The sequence below is a fragment of the Diabrotica virgifera genome, chromosome 3 (assembly GCF_917563875.1).
Source record: "Diabrotica virgifera virgifera chromosome 3, PGI_DIABVI_V3a".
Classification (NCBI taxonomy): Eukaryota; Metazoa; Arthropoda; class Insecta; order Coleoptera; family Chrysomelidae; genus Diabrotica; species Diabrotica virgifera.
Genome location: NC_065445.1, coordinates 118,191,295 through 118,214,061, shown reverse-complemented (window position 1 = coordinate 118,214,061; position 22,767 = coordinate 118,191,295). Strand labels below are relative to the sequence as shown.

The 22,767-nt window shown below is 32.2% G+C and overlaps 1 protein-coding gene across 2 annotated transcripts in view; it reads left to right on the top strand.

Moving 5' to 3' along the window:
- Window positions 1-22,767, top strand: part of LOC114336534 (THO complex subunit 1) — a 58,168-nt gene that overhangs the window by 21,822 nt on the left and 13,579 nt on the right. For both annotated transcript variants that reach the window (XM_028286907.2, XM_050645422.1), the window contains exons 4-6: window positions 10,778-10,998; window positions 16,676-16,848; window positions 22,558-22,678. In XM_028286907.2, the coding sequence (XP_028142708.2) occupies window positions 10,778-10,998; window positions 16,676-16,848; window positions 22,558-22,678 (515 nt within the window). The remainder of the gene's footprint in view (window positions 1-10,777; window positions 10,999-16,675; window positions 16,849-22,557; window positions 22,679-22,767) is intronic.

Genomic DNA, 22,767 nt, shown 5'->3' with positions numbered 1-22,767 from the left:
AGTTACCAATCAGTTGCTTATTAGGGACTGTCCATGTATTTTAATGAGTATCCGCACACTGCGCCACTAGTTAGTAACCGGTCTGTAATGCGTTAGTGATTAGTCGACAGTGACTGGACGTGCAGGGCGCTTAGCGATTAGTTTCTAGTTTATTTTGATATTATTATTTTATTAGTTAAAATTACCACACGAAACTGACGGAACAGTCGTTGAATATAAAATTAATTCAAGAAGTGGAAAAACGTCCGTGCCTGTATGGACTATATGTTGAATGAATTTTCGCGCAAATACATCACCGAAAAGGCTTAGAATGCTATTGGAAGAGAAAAGGTGAGCAGAACAAGCAATTGTACTAAATGTATACCGGATGGTGAATTGGAAAACGTCCCATAGGAAACTCAATGTAAAATTCTAAACAACTGTTGGATTCCTGCTTCCCTAATTATTTTACATCAAAAGACATTAGAAACTATTTGTAGAGGATTGATATATGTATTGAAAACAACTGTTAAAATTGTTCTACGAATGAAACATATTCCAAAATTTTGTAAAAATGTAATACATTTTTCAGTTTTTCAGCCCAATATTAGGCCACACACAGTGCAATAATGTGTCACAATGAAGTTATTATTTTCACATTTTTGAACTGTCAACATTTTTATTTTATCATTTATTGTTTAAAAACAATACAGTTGATAAGATACCATCAGTTGCGAAGAAAGTATTAATAATAAAGATTTGTTATTCAGTCAATGGTGTGAGCACTGTCAGTTAAATAGTAACGTGTGGCCTAACTTTTACACACATACAGCCGGTTCCTAAAAAAACTGATACGACTCTTAGTAAGATTTCATCATGTTGAGCAGTGTATTTGATTGATCTGACATTATATTTATTATGACAGACAAATAATAAAATAAACAAAAACAAACAACTGATTCATGAAAAAACTAATAAGTATTTTAGAAAAATTTAAACGCAGGATGAAAGATTACATTATTACCGAGGGCGGAAAGCCCCTTAGAATAAACAAGCAGTTTCTATTGAATGAAATATTTGAAATTAAATATCACACTTTTTTTATTTTCAGCCCTGTAACTTATCAAAATAAATATTATAGAAGTTTTCAGGGACTTTCAGCCCTCGGTAATAATGTAGTCTTTCATTCTGAGTTTAAATTTTTCAAAAATATTTATTAGCTTTCTCAGGATTCGAAAAAAAATGAATACAATTAAAATACATTGAGAATTTTGACATGCGTCACAATTTTGCATTAACTCAATGTAAAATTCTAAACTGTTGAATTCCAGCTTCCCTAATTATTTGACATCAAAAGACATTAGAAACTATTTGTAGATGATTCAAATCTGTATTGAAAACAACTGTTAAAATTGGTCTACGTAATTAAACATATTCCAAAATTTTGTAAAAACGTAATACATTTCAGTTTTCAGCCCAAACTTAGGCCACACACAATGCAATAATGTTCACATTTTTGAACTGTCAATATTTTTATTTTATCATCTATTGTTTAAAAACAATACAGTTGATAAGATATCCTCAGTTGCGGAGAAAGTGGAGAAAGTATTAATAATAAAGATTAATAATAAAGTCTAATAACCGTGGAACAGAATAAGCTATCTGACAAATTTTAAGATTTGGCAGTGACATTGACAGTATGTAAATATTAAGTATTTATCCTTCAAAATACACTGCTCAATTTTCTACAAAATACGCGTCAAGAGTCGTATCAGTTTTTTTTGGAACCAGGTGTACCTACTGTGGCAAATGTATTATATTTTTCAAAATTTTGGAATGCGTTTAAATCGTAGAACACTTTTAACTTTTGATTTTAATACAGATTTTCAATTCTCTACAAATATTCTCTCATGACTTTTGATGTAAAATAATTAGGGAAGCAGGAATTCAACAGTTTAGAATTTTACATTGAGTTTCCTATGGCCCGTTTTACGATTCACCACCCGGTATATGATTACAATACAAAATGCAGAAACTTAGCATAAATTCTTGTAATTATTTTGCAACAACAAACGCTCTGCATTTAATATTGTTTTCAATGTAGGGATGAACCCATTACCTCCTTCTGTTTTTGGCGTTATCTCTTATAATTAGTGTGACCAACTAGTCCGAAAAATCCGGGACATGGCCCGAATACGAAGTCGTGTCCCGGCGTCCCGGACAAGGCTTCCGGGCCATCCGAATTTTCAACATTTTGGTAAAATTGTATTTTGAAATTTTAATACAATCTTCTTCTAAGAATTCACATTAACTTGAATTGGTGGGACAAAAAAAAGTCGACAATTTCTAGAGTGTAATACTAATACCACATCCAAAACGCATGCATTTTATATCGTACTATTATAGTTCTACGAAAACTAAAATGATTTAGTTTTTTCGTTTCTGTATTTTAATTATCGTCTTCTGAAAAAAAAATGGCCCGATTTTCATTGAAAAGTCCCAGATTTCAGGTATTTTTTTTTTCAGCTTTGTCCCGGATTTGACTCAATTGAAGTTGGTCACACTAGTTATATAGTCCAGAAAGCCACTGCGTATCCGCTAGGAAAAATATTCTGATTCGGATTTTTTGCACAATCTTACTCAAAAAGGACTCCTTTTAACAAATTTGCATGTTGCCAGGACCAAAAGGTGGTCAAAAATTTTTTAAACGTTTTTTTTTTGTTTTTTTCCTAAAATTATTTTTTTGCATGGAAAAGTTTTTTTAGGTTTTTTGGATCATTCCAAACAGGAAAGGTCTTTAGTGACTTTTCTCTAAAAATGATAGTTTTTGACATATAAGCGATTAAAAATTGAAAAATTGCGAAATCGGCCATTTTTAACCCTCAAAAACTATGTGAAAAAATGAATATTTGAATGTTGCCAAGGTAGGTAGATATTCTTTAAACATCGATTGATGAAATCCCGAAGATTTTTTTGCAATACAATATTCAAAACTCCTTTGTTTTTTAATTGCTAATCAAGCGTGCGCGACACTATTTTCCACCGACAGTATGGTGCAAATGAAAGGAATAAATTCGTTATTTCGTAAACCGGCGACTTTAAGGAAAAATCCCGAAACATGTCGATTTTTATTTTTAAGTTATGAAATTGTGGCATATATGGTATACTAGTGACGTCATCCATCTGGACGTGATGACGTAATCGATGATTTTTTTAAATGAGAATAGGGGTCGTGTGCTAGCTCATTTGAAAGGTTCTTCAATTCTCTATTCAGTAAAATTTTTATTAAATTAAATTATTTGACAAAAAAAGAAGTAGAAGGACACCTTGTATAAATAATTATGTAAATGTTTACATTACTAAATAGAGAATTGAAGAACCTTTCAAATGAGCTACCACACGACCCCTATTCTCATTTAAAAAAATCATCGATTACGTCATCACGCCCAGACGGATGACGTCACTAGTATACCATATATGCCACAATATCATAACTTAAAAATAAAAATCGACCTGTTTCGGGATTTTTCCTTAAATTCGCCGGTTTACGAAATAACGAATTTATTCCTTTCATTTGCACCATACTGTCGGTGGAAAATAGTGTCGCGCACGCTTGATTAGCAATTAAAAAACAAAGGAGTTTTGAATATTGTATTGCAAAAAACTCTTCGGGATTTTATCAATCGATGTTTAAAGAATATCTACCTACCTTGGCAACATTCAAATTTTCAGTTTTTCACATAGTTTTTGAGGGTTAAAAATGGCCAATTTCGCAATTTTTCAATTTTTAATCGCTTATATGTCAAAAACTATCATTTTTAGAGAAAAGTCACTAAAGACCTTTTCTGTTTGGAATGATCCAAAAAACCTAAAAAAAAAACTTTTCCATGCAAAAAAATAATTGTAGGAAAAAAACAAAAAAAAAAGTTTAAAAAATTTTTGACCACCTTTTGGTCCTGGCAACATGCAAATTTGTTAAAAGGAGTCCTTTTTGAGTAAGATTGTGCAAAAAATCCGAATCAGAATATTTTTCCTAGCGGATGCGCAGTGGCTTTCTGGACTAATAATAGTAAAAGATAATATGTTTAATCCACATTCCACGAATATACGACCCTCTTGGATTATGTCGACAACGAATATTTTACGAATATTTCAGTAAAATTTTTATTAAATTAAATTATTTGACAAAAAAAGAAGTAGAAGGACACCTTGTATAAATAATTATGTAAATGTTTACATTACTAAATAGAGAATTGAAGAACCTTTCAAATGAGCTACCACACGACCCCTATTCTCATTTAAAAAAATCATCGATTACGTCATCACGCCCAGACGGATGATGTCACTAGTATACCATATATGCCACAATATCATAACTTAAAAATAAAAATCGACCTGTTTCGGGATTTTTCCTTAAATTCGCCGGTTTACGAAATAACGAATTTATTCCTTTCATTTGCACCATACTGTCGGTGGAAAATAGTGTCGCGCACGCTTGATTAGCAATTAAAAAACAAAGGAGTTTTGAATATTGTATTGCAAAAAACTCTTCGGGATTTTATCAATCGATGTTTAAAGAATATCTACCTACCTTGGCAACATTCAAATTTTCAGTTTTTCACATAGTTTTTGAGGGTTAAAAATGGCCAATTTCGCAATTTTTCAATTTTTAATCGCTTATATGTCAAAAACTATCATTTTTAGAGAAAAGTCACTAAAGACCTTTTCTGTTTGGAATGATCCAAAAAACCTAAAAAAAAACTTTTCCATGCAAAAAAATAATTTTAGGAAAAAAACAAAAAAAAAACGTTTAAAAAATTTTTGACCACCTTTTGGTCCTGGCAACATGCAAATTTGTTAAAAGGAGTCCTTTTTGAGTAAGATTGTGCAAAAAATCCGAATCAGAATATTTTTCCTAGCGGATGCGCAGTGGCTTTCTGGACTAATAATAGTAAAAGATAATATGTTTAATCCCCATTCCACGAATATACGACCCTCTTGGATTATCTCGACAACGAATATTTTACTGTGCAAAATATACAGAACGAAAGTAAATTGCAAATTATATTGTTGTTTATTAAAGTAATTATTAGAGCAAAATACTTTCGCACTTCTTATGGTGCACACTAAAATATTCGTTGTCGCGATAATCCAAAACAGTCGTATATTCGTGGATACACCATATCACTTGGATCACTGGACATTTTTAACACGATAATAACAATCAATAATATTTAATTAAGGTTTAAAATTGAAACACCGTATTTAATAACAAATGTATAAACGAGAAGTGACTCGTTTTTATTAATTTTCAGTATAGACCAGGAAGGATCTGTTTTTAGGTGGATGTGAGAGGTGGCATTCGGATTTTTGCTGATAAAGTTAGGTGATAACTTCGATAACAATGTTCCGGGCATATTTGAAAAGGAGCAAAGTCAATTATTTGACATAAAAGAGCAAGGTTTGTGGCGCAGGCGTTACATTTTTGAGTTGTATAGAAATTTTGGAGAACCTGACGTTGTACAATTCATTAAGGTAGCACGCCTTAGATGGATAGGTCATGTAATCAGGCGAGAGGAAGATGCCATAGTCAGAAAAGTTTTTGACCGAAGAGGGCCGATAGGACAACGAGCAAGAGGAAGACCGAGACTTAGGTACCAAGACAACATAGAAACTGATTTAAAATCTATTGGAATTAGAGCATGGAGAAGAGTTGCCAGAGACAGGGGCGAATGGAGGATTGTTCTGAAGAAGGCTTTAACTCATAAAGAGCTGTAACGCCACTGATGATGATGATAAGTCAATTATTATTACTGAAGGTGTCACCTAACTTTATCTGCAAAAATCCGAATGCCACCTCTCACATCCAAAAATACACGTTTTTTTTACAGATTAGTCCTGGTCTAGTAGCGTAGTGTGCGAATCATAGCTGGTAACCAGTTAGTGATTGTAATTATGTACTAACTAGTTTAATTTCTTTTTAGTAGCTTCATGTGCGGACAGCCTAAGACGAGTATATCGCTGGTCCCTATGATTAATGTGATTCCTAATACATTTCCAGTGAAAATAATAACTCTTTGATAAGTGTTGGCGATACAATTTTTTTGAAGTTATACTTCTTTACGCGCGATATGAGGGTGAATTTTTATATGTTAAAACCTACGATCCCGGCGCATGCGCATTATAACTTTGTTCTGATTGGATGTTCAAATGACATGTCAAAAATTATCCAATATGGCAGCTGTAGCGCAGCTGTGGTTTGGACGGTTGACGGTTTGGTTATGTATGGTTGTTGCGTTTTAAAATTTGTGAGAAGAGAAACAACAAAGGTTAGTTAATAGGTTTACTGCCTTTTTAAATAGTTTTCATATTATATTTTTGAAGTTATACTTCAAAATCTTTTAATTTATGTATGTATCAGTCCAGAAAAGGTGTGGAAAGAATATATTAGTGTTTTTAAATATATTTTTCTACAAACGTGTTAAAAATGCAATTTTTAGGACTCCATAGGAGCGTTAAAAATGCTACTTTAAGGCACTAGTGCTTTAAAAATTTTAAGGCACTGCAGTTAAAAGTGAATTGTCAAATTGTGAAACGTCAAAATATTTATATTTCATTTATTAACATTAATATTAATAATACAACTTGCGCAATTTGAAAAAGGTGGTTTAAAAGGTTTTTTATTATAATTTTGTGTCTTTGGATTTGTCTTCCTTGGGCGTAAAATAATAAAACATCTATTTTTATATTTCACTTGTCACCGTGATGTATAATTATGTATATCTGAAAGGTAACTGGCATGCGGCTTGATGGCCTTGTTGGTAGAGCATTGGACCAGAGATCAAAAAATCGCGAGATTGCGGGTTCAAATCCCGGACGATTCATATTTTTTTCTTTTTTTTTTTTAATATTTGGCATTGTTTTGGTTCATTTTTGGTAATTATTGTTAATTTTTTGTATTGTAACTGTTAAGTAGGTATATTTATTTCGTTGAAATTATATTATAATAGAAGTATAACTTCTTACGTGCGTACAAAGTACACACACATCTTTTTTTTTATTTGCGTGTCCGCGAAGATTATAACTCTTAAAATATTTATAACGAAAAGATTTAGTTTATAATAGATGCCGACGAAAACAATTATATCCCTTTCTGTTTCTGGTGACGAAAACAATTATTTCTGAGAAGTTTTTAAGTAGTAATTATAATTTTCGTGGACCCACAAACAGAAATTATGTTTTTTGCTGATACTCCTCAAAAAATAAATTTTTTCGCTAACACTTTATTAGGGATTATAATTTTCACAATCATATAATCGAAAATAATATTTTCGCGGCTTTCATTGAAAGTTCTACTCTTTACGACATTTTTCGGAGTAATACTTTTCGTAGGCGGCGGCGATATGACAACGTCGATGGTGCTAGAGCTACTTTGTGCTCAGGATGAACCTTATCTCCTGGAGATTTATGGTAATTTCATTCTAAATCAGTCGACAGTCATTTCTCGGGCGTTTTCGTGTTAACACGAATATGGTAACGACGATGATCCTCGAGATACCTGGTGCCTAGGGTGCTCATCGGGGCTTTTTTGAGGTCGCTGAACACGACGATGGTCCGACGCGACGTCCATATGAATATGAGAACGACGGTGGTCCTCGAGCTAACTGGTGCCAAGGTGGGCCTGCAAACTACTACTACACACATATACTACAGTATACTGCGTAAGAATCTATTGGTCTCCTAGAAACTTGTTTTATTTGTAGAGTTGCCTTAAGCAACCCGGCAATTCGGCCCCTCTCAAAGTCACTTAGCTGGAACACCTGGCGAATTTTACGCACTCTAGGGGGCGGTCCATTAATCACGTGATGTTGTTTTGGCATTTTTAACCGCCCTCCCCCTCCCCCTGGTGATACTAGGTGAGGTTTAAGACTACCCCCACCCCCTTATATCACGTGTATTTTTTAGTATGGTTCTTTTCATGAGGATTTTTCAGTGCGTCACAAATGATAGAAAAAAAGGTAAGTCCGTGATAATATACATTTATAACATTTATTCTAACATGACATTTTAGTTAAATCTGACAGTTGTCAAATTTTATTTGCAATTGGGCATAAAAACAAATCATTTGTCTTTATTGCATTTATAAAATGGTATTTTCTTTGATTTGTATAGTCTTATAAATTGTACAGATTATATTCGTAGATAATATATTATATAATTAGTAAATAATTTTTTTTCTATAATAGCACCATCTATCGACAACTAGAATAATCCCCGAACTAGAATAATTACCAAAGTAATCACCGACGTGCCTTTTTCTGTCATATTACAATTTAATGCGTTAGAAAGAAAACGAAAAACTGTGACGCACTGAAAAATGCTCATGAGAAAAAGCATATCTACAAAAAATCTTAATTTTTTTTAAATAATTTATAAAATACAGTTATAAGTATCATCTTATACCTGTTATTATAGAAAATTAAAGACTATAATAACTTTTAGAGGTAGACAAGAAGGTTGCAGGTTGTTTTTGACTGACAAAAATAATGAAAGAAATGCGAAAATCTGTTTTGTACTAATACATCAACATTATTTAATGTACAGTATCCTCGGACCACGGATTAGTAAGACTTTCTTCAACACCAATAACTGGATAAGCATATTACAAGTCAGTTGTTGGTAGAGTATTTTCTTGAAGATCAATATAATATCGGTTTCATTAAGCCACTCGGCGTCGTCATTTTCGCGCACTGCGCGGAGAATCGCTTTCGATCTACCGTTTGATCTTCGCGTGAGGATGCTGAAAGGACGAACATTGTGCATCTCTAAAGTATTATTGCTCGGGTACGGGTTCAGTTGCTTTTGACAAGAATTCAAATGTGCCGTAGCTTTTTTCTTTGCGATGCACACCGCTGGAATATCCGTTCCAAAAGTATATGACGATCCTTCTGCAGACTAGGGCGAGGCAGGTCACAAATCAAATTACCGAAGCCTTCATACGTCGGAGTAATTTCAAGAGACCGACGCAAAAGAAATGGATCAAACGTCTTGCCATCGTGCTATTGAGGCTTTGATAGGCCACTGGACAACTACAAAATCCCACGGTCATCACACTTCACCACCTGGTGATTTTGCGTTCCATTAATTTTGTACGCGTGTGATGAAAAAATAAATACATACACGTAACGCCGCTTTTCGGTTGAGTATCGCGCGTTTGCCGAAAAAATAAATACACGTGATATACTACTACACCCCCACCCCCTTGTGATATATAGTGATTTTTTATTGACCCTTCTCGCTTTTCGAGTCTCACGTGATTAATGGGCATTTTGAGCAAAAAAAGGCTACTTAGTCAGCAACACCAAATTTAAAATTACACATGGAGAACCGAACCCTGGCCCTCAACGTGCAACATTAAAAGTAAATAGACTTGAAGATAGCCACGGTTCTAGTGATGTCAATCCAAATTAGTATATTGGCGAGGAACCGTAAAGTGGCCGACGCCTGGTGGCGAATTTCAAAAGCATCAACTGAAGGAAAACATTAAAATTGTCATTAATTTGTGTATATATTTTCGGTCAGTTTATATTGTAATTAACAATGATTTCGACTTAAAAAAACTATTGCAGTGTTCCTCAGTATTCATTCCTATTATACTCTAAATAATGACGTAAACTAACCAATGCCAAATCACACATTTTGTTAATTTAACGTTTGTATTAAACGTAGTATTTTTTAATGTACATTCTGTGCTGTGAACAGAATGTACATTGTTATGAAAAATGTTCCCACCACCTCATAATTTCCAAAACACAATCATTATTATAAAATAAATTCACCTACTTAGTTTTCAGTTTTTATTTAATAAAAAATAATTGTTACCTGTTAGCGTAAAATAAATTTAATATGAAAACATTGCAAGAGTTCCTTACATTAAATTATGATTATCGCAGATGCAAATATTTGAATTATTGATAGTTTTTAGTTAATGAAAACGGGGTAAAAATAAATCAGTAGTTAGCATCAAATTTTAATGAATGCATACAGATGAAACATAATTTTGAGTCATCTTTAACCCATAAGATGTCTTAGTGGTAAAACTTAGTGGTTACTTTGGCAAAAAACGCGTGTAAATGATTCATATTCAACGTTTAACGGCTTCGAAATCAAATAACAATTTGATTGTTTTCCTTTAGTTATCGTCCATCTTTGAGATTTTGAGCGCCCTCTGTCGGAAATGAATTTTGCGAATAACTGCTTGTATGTGAAAATAAAATTTTTGCTTTTACTTTTTTCCTTAGAATTTCATAATATATTTTATAGTTAATGTCCTCTTGATTGATTGTCTAATCATTTATAATTTTTAAAATAATAGATAAAAAGTTAACGAATTAAAAACAACAACAAAAAGTTTCCATGGCGGAAAATCGAACCCCTGTCCTCCAAGGGCTCCACGTGCAACGTAAAAATTCGTAGCACACTTTTACCATGTATCTTCAATACAGGTTTCAGTCCTCTACAAATTGTATTTAATGACTTGTGATGTAAAATAGTTAAGGAAGCAGGAATTCAACAGTTTATTTAGAAGCTATTTGTTTGTGGCATTTTTGTAATTAACTATTCTAAATGGGAAATAAGCCACAATTTAACTAAAAAAATGATTTTATTAACGATTCGACATTTTTAAAATCATTTTTTTAGTTAAATTGTGGCTTATTTTCCATTTAGAATAGTTACTTTATTTAAATATTTAGAATAAACAGAAAATTAGAGTAATGTCATCTTGTTTTTATTTCAGCATGCCACCAATGTATTAAATACATTCCAAGGAATAAAATTAGACTACGTAAATTCTGGCACCTCTACTCAAAATAGCTCAAATTTGGGATATTTTGCCAAATATCTTACCAGTCAAAAACTACTTGAACTACAGTTACATGACGTAAACTTCAGAAGATCTGTATTGTTGCAGTTCTTAATTTTATTTCAGTATTTTACTTCCACTGTCCGCTTCAAAACGTAAGTAAATTGTATTGCTAGTCGATATGTACGATGATTGATTTGTTATTTTTTATAAAAAGGAAAGTATTAATATTTATGTACTTTTATTATAGTCAAGAATCTATAAAGCCAATGTAAAACTAATAATGCCGTAACCATCAGAAACAAGACCCGATACAGCCACAACACAAGGACTACTGGAAACGGCAGAGATGAGAGTACTGAAAAGAATTGCAGGAACTACGCTGAGAGATCAAAAGAGGAGTGAAGATATTAGAAAACAATGTACCGTACAGTGTATAAACGAACGAACACTAAATAGAAAAAAGATAAAAACAAAACGTTTTCGCTCTGACAAAACAAGAGCATCATCAGTGTTACAAGAACATGGTGAGCCACCCAAAAATACAAAGGTAAAAACCTTTTAAAAATAGGCTAAAAGTCTTATACAGGGTGAGTCCCCACTAACGCGACAGAAGAAAACAGCGAGATAATAAAAGATTTGAAAAAAATTTAAATTGAATAGTTTGTAAATTGATAAAAGCTACATTTTAAAATTATTTTGAAATATACAGGGTGTCCCAATAAATGGCGGCGTATCAAAGTTATATTTTTTCTTATGGAACACCCTGTATTTTATTGAATTTTTTAATTGTCAGCAACAAATAAGATATAGTTTCATAAGGCTTCCCTATACCTATGTACAGAGTGTTCTGAGTTATGTTGACTTTTCTTAAAATGTAAAGTTTTAAAAGAAGGCTTATTCTCAAGTTATTTACGAAATTATAAAAACATTACTTTTACATCTAAATAGTTGGATATTGGTTGAATGTATTCCATGATTAATTATTACACATTTGTCTACAGGGTGTTCAAAATTTACAGTTTCATTAGTGGAGTATTCAATGTGTCATATGATGCTTAGTTTAAATGGAACACCATGTATATTAATAAATAATTATACTAAACAAATTTACCTCTTTCGAATGGTATATGGATGTCCTATACCTAGGTGTCATAGTTTTTGCGTAATTTACAATTATTTAAATTCTTAATCTGTAAATCGATTTTAAAACAAAAGATGAAGTTAATTCATGTCATTGTATGACATTGTCATTTTATGACAATACGGTCTGGTAACTATCTTATAATTTATCCATTCCATGCTTGATTATTACACATTTATTTACAGGGTGTTCAAAATTTACAGTTTCATTATTGGATTATTCAATGTAGCATAATATTATGGTTATTTTATTAGAACACCATGTATATTAATCAAGGATTATACTAAACACAGGTCGTTCCTCTTTCGAATGGTATAATATGGTATATGTTCTATAACTAGGAGTCATAGTTTTTGCATAATTTACAATTTTCTTAAACGGTACATCGATATTAAAAATATTTATAGTCACTCTCGATTTTTAAACCCATCATCTTGGCATAGTTGTTATAGAGTGTAGTTGTAAATAAATATGTAGATATATTTTTATTTGCAGTTTATAACCACAACTGACTATATGTAAGTAAAAAATTATCAGTTATGTAATACATGTTTAAAATGTTTATACAACAAGCGATTTTAAATGATTTGTTTACATTATTTAACATAGCTGGTGTTATAGACGCAAAAGCGTTCGAAATTCGTAATTTCATAAAAATGTCATCTGAAGTAGTAGGGTAGGAAGTGTAGCATTTACAATATTTTTAATATAACCCCATTTAAAAAAATTCATCTTGGTCAATCCTGGTGACCTAGGTGGCCAAATATATGGACCGAATCTATCTATCCATTTATTTCTAAATTTTATGTTGAGGTTGTTCTTAACATCACGTCAAAAATAAGCAGGAGCTCCGTCCAATTGGAGCCACATGTTTGTTCGCACGCTAAGTGGAAGGTTTTAAGAAGGATCCAAAAAACTTGTTTTAAGAAATTTAAAAAAGCTGCTCTATTCAGATTTTCGTCAAAAAAATATGGATCGATAACGTACTCGCTCAGAATACTGCCCCAAACATTAATACTTCATCGGTGTTGATGATTAACAGTAAAATGTTTGTTTACTGTATCATAATAAAACGAAAGCAGTGTCTATTAACTAGACGATTTTTTATGAAAAGTTGGTAGATTCGTCTGTACACAATACATTCTTAAAAAAAAATCAGGATCTTCTCCAAATTCTTAAGTCTATAAACGAAAAGTTAAACGTTCCTGTTCTGTCTAATGCTGCAGGGCGACCCGTCGGGGTAGGCAAGGTAGGCGCTGACTAACCTCTTCAAATGTACAATACAATAATAAATTATTTATTAATATCAATTATTTATTTCAAAATTGTAATTTATAAATTTTGACACAATGCGTAAGTATCTAAAATAAAACAGCTACTTTTTAATTTCTCTTCGAAGTTGTAATTATTGTACGCTCCTCGTAGTAGTACTACTGACTTCTATTTATGGCACTACCCTATGGTCAGGCACTTTAAAATCCGCCTAACCTAAAGAACAGAACAGAATGATATGCGTCTCTCATTCTTTACGCTAAGCACAGCTTGTCTAGCCCTAGTGGACGAGAATTTCCGGGAACTTTTTGGGGCTAGGGTAGGCTACATTTGTTTGCGCCTTCGGCAATGGTTGTCCCGAGCTGCATCTCGGGATAGCCAATTGTATGTTTTAGGATCCTGACTACAAATACTGAAAAAACTAAAAGTGCGAATTTTGTCATGAAATTTGGTACGTGGGGTTAGAATAATATTTGGAACAACTTTTCCAAATAACTTTTTCCGATATCTCTAACGCGAAGCAAAATATCGAAAATTCGCCCTGTTTGTAGATTCGCAGTAGATAGCGTTTAAAATTTAAATTTGAGTTGACTATGACTATCTTAAAAAATGTGAACCATCACACTTGCTTGACTGCAAAATTTTAAATCTGTATTTATTTTGATAACCGCAATATAGGGGTGCATTCATCTTAAATTCGACACACTGTGTATATAGGTATACGAGTATATAATATGTAGAGTATAGTAGAGTATAGAGTATATATTAAGGTATATGTGTCGCCTACCCGCATACTGAGGTCACGAGCCGCCACTGTAATGCTGATGTAGTTGAGTTTTATACGGATGATAGTGGTTTTTCTTATGTATTCTACATACACTCGTTTGACTGATTTCCAATTGACTCGAAATTTTTCACGTACTAGTATTTGGGTTTTCCGTAACAAAGCAGGACATCAAGTTCGTTGACGTCATTAAAAATAAATGGTTTATTTTTATTTAACTTTTCGTACCTATGCAACATTACCAGTAGCACGGAATCTATCGAGAAATCTCTCAAACACGTCCTTTTTTGGGTATCTTCTATTAGGATACCTTTAAGCGTAAACTTTAGAAGCTAAGAGACAATTTTAAAAATATTTCCCAATGAAAAGTAGCATGTCTACTCTTTCATAGATATCGTGATTACTCATTTTTAGGAACAATTAAATTTGAATGTAATTGGCTCTGCCAAAGCCATTTTTAAGTAAAAAAAAATTTGAATATTATACACCGATGTTTACAGTTTTGATCATTACCAGACCGTACTGTCATAAACTGACAATGTCATACAATGACATTAATTAACTACATCTTTTGTTTTAAAATCGATTTACAGATTAAGAATTTAAATAATTGTAAATTACGCAAAAACTATGACACCTAGGTATAGGACATCCATATACCATTCGAAAGAGGTAAATTTGTTTAGTATAATTATTTATTAATATACATGGTGTTCCATTTAAAATAAGCATCATAATACACATTGAATACTCCACTAATGAAACTTAAATTTTGAACACCCTGTAGACTTCTTTCTTCTTTCTCATAATCCTTAGTGCCCTTCAGGGCGTCGGATACCCTGTAGACAAATGTGTAATAATTAATCATGGAATACATTCAACCAATATCCAACTATTTAGATGTAAAAGTAATGGTTTTATAATTTCGTAAATAACTTGAGAATAAGCCTTCTTTTAAAACTTTACATTTTAGACATACAGAGAACACTCTGTACATAGGTATAGGGAAGCCTTATGAAACTATACCTTATTTTTTGCGGATAATTAAAAAATTTAATAAAATACAGGATATTCCATAAGAAAAAATATAACTTTGATACGCCGCCATTTATTGGGACACCCTGTATATTTCAAAATAATTTTAAAATGTAACTTTTATCAACATACAAACTATTCAATTTAAATTTTTTTCAAATCTTTTACCATTTCGCTGTGATCTTCCGTCGCGTTAGTGGTGACTCACCCTGTATATGTGTAAACATCGTAAAATCAAAAGGATGGATATAAATCCTATGGATATGGCCTTGATGGATGGAGACGACTCAGTCGTCTGTCACCTCTTTTAACATAATGACCTAATTAATTGTTACCTCGTAACCCACTTACCACGTGTGGGAGTCATATGTTGTCCTAAGGCCATATCCATAGGATTTATATCCATCCTTTGGATTTTACGATGTTCACATATATAAGACTTTTAGTCTATTTTTAAAAGGTATTTTGTATTTTTGGGTGGCTCACCATGTTCTTGTAACACTGATGATGCTCTTGTTAGAGCGAAAACGTTTTGTTTTTATGTTTGTAGCCCTATAGGGGCTTTTAAACTAATACGCCTTTTACCAGGACAAATTTTTTTATTAAATTTACTTGTAATAAATGGTATACAGCCAGCTACAGGAAATTCTTCCTTGTGGATAGAAAAAAGAATGAAATAATCACATAATCATAATGGGGGAGACACGTGTGGTCAAATAGCAAGAGAAAACCTTCCATAGAAGTATCAATCCTCCAATGAACAAGCAGAATTGCTTATAAACACGAAGAAGAAGACACTCTTTGTTGACCCCTGTACTTTTGAAGGAAAGTGCAAGAAGAGCTTCCCTTGACCCAAAAATGTTGCCCGAAACAAACTGTGTATCTTCAATGCTTTCTTCGTATTTCTTATTAATTCAGCCATTTACAGTTCATCTACAGCTAATCACTGCAATGTCGAGGTCTGTTCTCTCGGCAGCGATAGAACTGTAGATGTTAGCCACTGGCTAAGGCTCATACCAGTTTTATAGACTTCATTGAAGAGTTTAACCGTAATCGCAATGTTGTCTTCGTCCAGAATTTTGAGTAATTATTCAACAGGTATATTATCCGGAGCGGATACCTTTTTGGATGTAACTGTATTTATCGCGCATCTTACTTCTAATGATATGATTTCTGGACCATCTTGTAACTGCCATTTCATTTCATTGCCATATCATTTTATCTAGGATCTTTAAACTACTCTATAATGTAAGAGCTCCAGGTATTTAGGATTTACTGCATTCTTCAACGTGGTCAAAAATATCTGCAGACATCCACACTCAGCTGATACCACATGGAAGTAATTACAGAATAAAACTGCAGTAAAAATTTAATTTGTTTTCCTAATTGTCTGACATACTTTACTGTAATTTTTTTTATAGATTTGCAAAGACTTCCCTTTTTAAATTCAGTTTGTTAATTCGTTGAATTGTTAAAAATGAATTACCCCATTTTTCTTCAATGAACGTAATTTTCTAATTTGTAGTATATTCTATCTACTCATTTTATTATTTTCTCCTTTTATATTTTCTTTATCTCGATATATAATTTATTTTAGTGATGCTCATGAGCTTAAGAACGATCAAAAAGAATGGGTCAGCACCAATACTGAAAAAGTATACAGTCTTTTAAAAGAAACACCGCCAGATGGGGAAGAATTTGCTGAAATCGTGAAGAACGTTTTGAGCAGGGAAGAGTTATGGAATGCATGGAAAAATGAAAGTTGTCCAGGTAAGAGCAGATATTATTGTTGTGGATGAATATTAGTGTTTTATTATATAGTGTTAAACTCTTTTCGCAATAATCGATGCAACATCCTTTTCTTTTTTCACTCTTGAATACCCTGGCACTCGAGATTTTCTCCGTTCATGAAATTTTAATATCTTGCGATATTAAAACGCTTGGAGTCTTGGAGTTTTTTTTGAGGCTTTGGAGTTTTTATTTCAAATTAGTGTCAATTATTTTGTGCCATTACACACCACTGAAAAAAAACATTACATCTCATAAGTCTTATTTTCAGTTCTAGGTTTAGGTCTTTTTTTATTTGTTTGTACTCTATTTTTATGAATGTTTTTCGAGCTTTTTCAATTCCGAGGACTTATATTCTATCAGCTTTATAGTGCGGTAATCTGATTTTTTATGTATTTTATTCTTCATTTATTTCAAATCTAATCAGCCCTAAACATCCACCCTTGGATATAGGCCTTCTCTTCCTTCTTCTATGCCTCTCCACCTTGGGCAATTTGCATCCATTTTGACCTGGCATATTTCTTCAGGTCATCTGACCATCGCGGTTGTGGCCTTCCCCTTTTTCGTTTGTGGTTCCACGGTTTCCAATGTATAATCGTCTTGTCCATCTTTCATCCTTCTGCCTTAAGGTGTGTCCGGCGAACTTCCCTTTATACTCTGGGCTAATTAGCAAAATACAAGGAAAAGTTATTTACCAGCCATTTTATTGCTGGAATCTTGCTGGATACTTTTTTTATAAACAAAATGGCGCGCGAAAATCGTGTTTTTTTTTTCAATTTTTGCTCTATAACTCCAAAGTAACTATAATTTTTGTATAAAAAGACACTGTGCCTATCTAATTACTTTACAGAATTGAAATTGGACAATTTAAGCGGCCTCAGGAATATTTTAAAATTATAAACAATTTTTTGGCTTATAAACATATTGAATATCTCGGGAAATATTAAATTAAATTAAATCGTGAAAACGGTATTGGAAAAAAAGCGGCAGGACGCTTCTTTTAAAAGAAAAAACGTTTAATTGTGATGAGTGGTTCCTGAGATACAACCGGTCAAAGTTGACCGGCATTTACGGCAAAAATATAAACAGTAGGATCATAATTTTCGAACTATCACCTTTTTATTTTCGTCCTCTTTCTCCACACCAATTATCTTTAAAATACTCATAACAGATGTTAATATAATAAAAACTATCGATATTACGAGTGAAATTTGCCAAAAATAGCAAAATTCCAATGAAAAATTAGGTTGGAGAAAATGGAATCTCAAAGTTCAAAATCGGTGTACGTTAAAAAATGCATTTTCTCGGCTTCCCATGGAGCAATTTTCTTCATTCTTTTTTTGTCCCAAGGAACTCGAGAAGAGCCATCTAACTAACACATCAATAAATGTCAAACTTGCTTTTGTTTTGTTATAATAGATTAATTTATTTATAAGAAAAACAACCCACATATTTTTTTCAGTTGTAGACTTTTTTTAGATAAACTTACTACAAGTGTACCTTTTTACGCTATAAACACAAATATTCTCATTTGAAAGCTGTATAATTATTTAAACAATCTTTATTTAAAGAAATAAAAAAAATTTGTTATAATAAATAAATTTATTTATTATAACAAAACAAAAGCAAGTTTGACAGTTAATAATGCGTTAGTTAGATGGCTCCACTCGAGTTACTTGGGAACAAAAAAAGAATGAAGAAAATTGCTCCATGGGAAGCCGAGAAAATGCATTTGTTTAACGTATACCGATTTTGAACTTTAAGATTACATTTTCTCCAACCTAATTTTTGATTGGAATTTTGCCATTTTTGGCAATTTTCACTCGTAATATCGATAGCTTTTATTATATTAATATATTATGTTATGAGTATTTTAAATATATGAAAATTGGTGTGGAGAAAGAGGACCTAAATAAAAAGGTGATGGTTCGAAAATTATGATCCTATTGTTTATATCTTTGCCGTAAATGCCGGTCAACTTTGACCGGTTGTATCTCAGGAACCACTTATCACAATTAAACGTTTTTTTTTTCTTTTAAAAGAAGCGTCCTGTTGCTTTTTTCCAATACGGTTTTCATGATTTAATTTAATTTAATATTTCCCGAGATATTCTATCTGTTTATAAGCCAAAAAATTGTTTATAATTTGAAAATATTCCTGAGGCCGCTTAAATAGTCCAATTTCAATTCTGTGAAGTACACTGGATATGTACAGTGTCTTTTTATATAAAAATCATAGTTAGTCTTATGTATCATAATTATTGTGGTTATTATAGCGACGGTAAATTTTTAATTAACAATTCAATTGTTGCTAAACTGTTCATTCAATTTCCGTCGGCTTCTGGAATTATAATCTATACGGAAACAGCTTTTATATTACCAAGTTATTTAATTATTGATAAACAATTACTTATCTAAAATTTTAGTTGAAAATTAAAGATTTTATTGGAAAAACACGTCTTTATGCAGAATTGAATTACGGTAAATTTGGTGTAAAGTTAAAATCTTTGGAGTTATAGAGCAAATATTGAAAAAAACACAATTTTCGGGCGCCATTTTGTTTATAAAAAAAGTAGCACACTATCAGCGGACTAATATATACAATCATAAGATTCGATTCCAGCAATAAAATTGCTGGTAAATAACTTTTCCCAAAAATGGCCTATTCTCTTTAATATGCTTTATATTTAATTTATAATTTATTTAATATGCAATTAAGCTTTGCTACTTGGATTGAGACATCTTTCACTTTTGTTTTGTTACGGATCCATTCTTTATTTTTTTATTTTTATATCTTTTTTTTTGTCAGAGCTTTAAAAGTACTTTTATTTTATTGAGGTTAGGGCTTAGTTAGTATTTTCCAGCTAGACTAGAGGAATTTATACTCCTATACAGTGATGAGAACGCTAATAATCGGCAAAATAATGCAAAAGATGGAAAACATAGTACATTGTGAAATAAAAAGAGACGTAGAGGTGGAAATTATCGATATAAACGTATAAATTAACATTACATTACATAGTTTCTCACCCTTAGACGTCTGTGACAGGAGAATTTTATAAAATTCTTGTGTCACAGTAATAGTTGTTATACTCCTCCGATACGTCTAAAGATGGAAACTATCTAATGTAATGTTAATTTATACGTTTATATCGATAATTTCCACCTCTACAAATTTCATCTCTTTTTATATCACAATGTATTATGTTTTCCATCTTTTGCGTTATTTTGCCGGTTATTAGCGCTCTCATTACTATGTAGGAGTATTTAATACTTATATGATGTCGAGTTTGATCGTGCTTGTTTGATTTTAAAGCAATACAATTTAAGAATTTTAATATCATTATCCTATCACCATTAGTAGTCGAGAATTGACCAGAGTCTGTACCTGTGTTCACAAAGAGGGGATGGCATTTGGTAACCTTTTTGCCACAGATAAATGGACCAGAGTGTGACCATATTTTGTCGATGACGCCATATTTCTTATAAATGCCATGTATATTGTTGCTATTTTAGTATCTACACTGTGGGCCGAAATAAAGGGGTACATTTTTTAGTTGAAAATAACTTTTTTGTTTTTTTGGGGATTTAATTTCTTTTTGCAGTGCTAATAGCCAACATGTCCTCAACATGACTTCAAATTTGGAAGCAAAAATAACGTACAGGTTCGGACTTATAAAAAAATTATGTAACGGTGCATTTGAGCTCGTTGCAAATGAAAACTGTCTTAGCTAAAATTGAACTCAATATGCTGTTTTGGTATGTTAACTATCCAGAACACTTCAGTAAAAAGGAAATTTTTCAAAATTACCGGATTCGCAAAATATCATTTTTTTTTATTTAAATAATGTTCAGAACACGCCTTCGCCATAACATTTTAAAAATCCCAAATTTGTAAAATATCATTTTTTACTTAAATTAGGAAATCTTATTCGAGTACTTTTCTAATAGATATTACATCTTTTCCATCGTTTTTGACTCAAATTAGCAGTAATTTTTGTTAAAATGTCAAAGAATTTCTCAACCGCTCAAATATCAATTTTACTTAGTAAGCCATGACTGTTTATGTTCCCAATGGAATTTGTTTGACATTTATAGTTAAATAAGTAAATTTGCCAGTTCATACTGCCACTTTTAAACAAAGAGGACAGAATATTAATTAAATATTACCGTGAAAAATATAATTATGGTGCAAGAAAAATTGTAAATGCATTTCCTGAGAAAAATTGGCATATTGGAACGATAGGAAAGTTCTTAAGACATCTAAGGGAAACCCATGGGTCTATTGAACATAAAAGTGGAAGAGGAAGGAAGCGAAGCTCAACAACTGAAGAAAATATCGCTAGAGTAAGGGTTGTTTTAGGAAATTTGCAACCTGGCCAATCTGTTGGAACAAGGAAAATTTCAAAAGAAACTAGGATTTCCCGCACATCAGTTCGACGAATCATTAAAGAAGATTGCCATCTTAAAGTATTTAAAAGAGTTTACTGTCAAAGACTTACTGCGAGAAAAACCGACTGGAAAGATGTAATTTGCTACAGAAGATTCCGCTCTCGTGAAGACATTAGAAAAATATGGTTTTCAGGTGAAAAAATGTTTTATTTTCGGCCTCCTAAAAATACCCAAAATAATAGAGTGTATTCTGACGTACACTTTAAGAGAGACATTCCTCTAGGGCATTCTTTAATTGAAAAAAGTCATTTCTCAAAAGGTGTAATGGTCTCTGTTGCAGTATTCATGTTGGGAAAATCTCGTCTGATTTTTGTTGATGCCGGGGTAAAACTTAATTCAGAAACATATCAAGAACAAATCTTGTAGCACATATTACCTGAAATTGAAGAAGTATGTTATGATTACACTTTCCAGCAGGATGGTGCTTCTTCCCACACTTCCCACAATACAAGGATATTCTTGAGTGAAAATTGTCCGCACTGTATTGGGCCAGAGATGTGGCCACCTAACAGCCCAGAATTAAATCCGGTTAACTATTCAATTTGGGGAATTTTCCAACAAAATTTGTATGGCGGACAACAATTTGAAACCATCGAACAGCTCAAAGAAAGAATGCAGATTGTTTGGAACAATTTTGAACAGGGTGAAATAAATGGGGCTATCAATTTATGGCGCAGACGACTTCAAGAAGTGGTAAACAACAATGGTGGCGACAGTCATAATATTTTAGTGTGTTTTAAAATTGTTAAACTGTTTTCATAAAAGGTGTTTAGTTGTTAAAATGTTATATTTTCCTAATTTAATAAAAAAATGATATTTTGCAAATCCGGTATTTTGAAAAATTTCCTTTTTACTGAAGTGTTCTGTTAACCTACCAAAATAGCATATTCAGTTCAATTTTAGCTAAGACAGTTTTCATTTGCAACGAGCTCAAATGAACCGTTACATAATTTTTTTTATAAGTCCGACCCTGTACGTTTTATTTGCTTCCAAATTTGCAGTCATGTTGAGGACATGTTAGGCTATTAGCCCTGCAAAAAGAAATTAAATCCCCCAAAAAACAAAAAAGTTATTTTCAACTAAAAAATGTACTCCTTTATTTCGGCCCACAGTGTAGGTGGTGTTGCAATGTTACGGATTCGGTTCAATAAGATATTGTTGGAATGACTATCGAATTTCATAAAAAGTAACAAATTTAATAAAATTTAACTTACCATAGATAAATTTTCTGCTGTTTTAGAAATAAAGAAAACACTACCACAGCCAACGGAAATTTCGGAAAGGAAAAGGGATTCAGATAAACCCTTAATCGGAGACATTATCAAAGAAGCAAACGAGCAAGGAAAGTATTATATCGGAAGGTAAGTCATTATAAACAAAAATATGTTCCACTTAATATTTACTAGCGCATAATATGGTAAATCCATAGTCCGAATTATGTGTCCAAAAT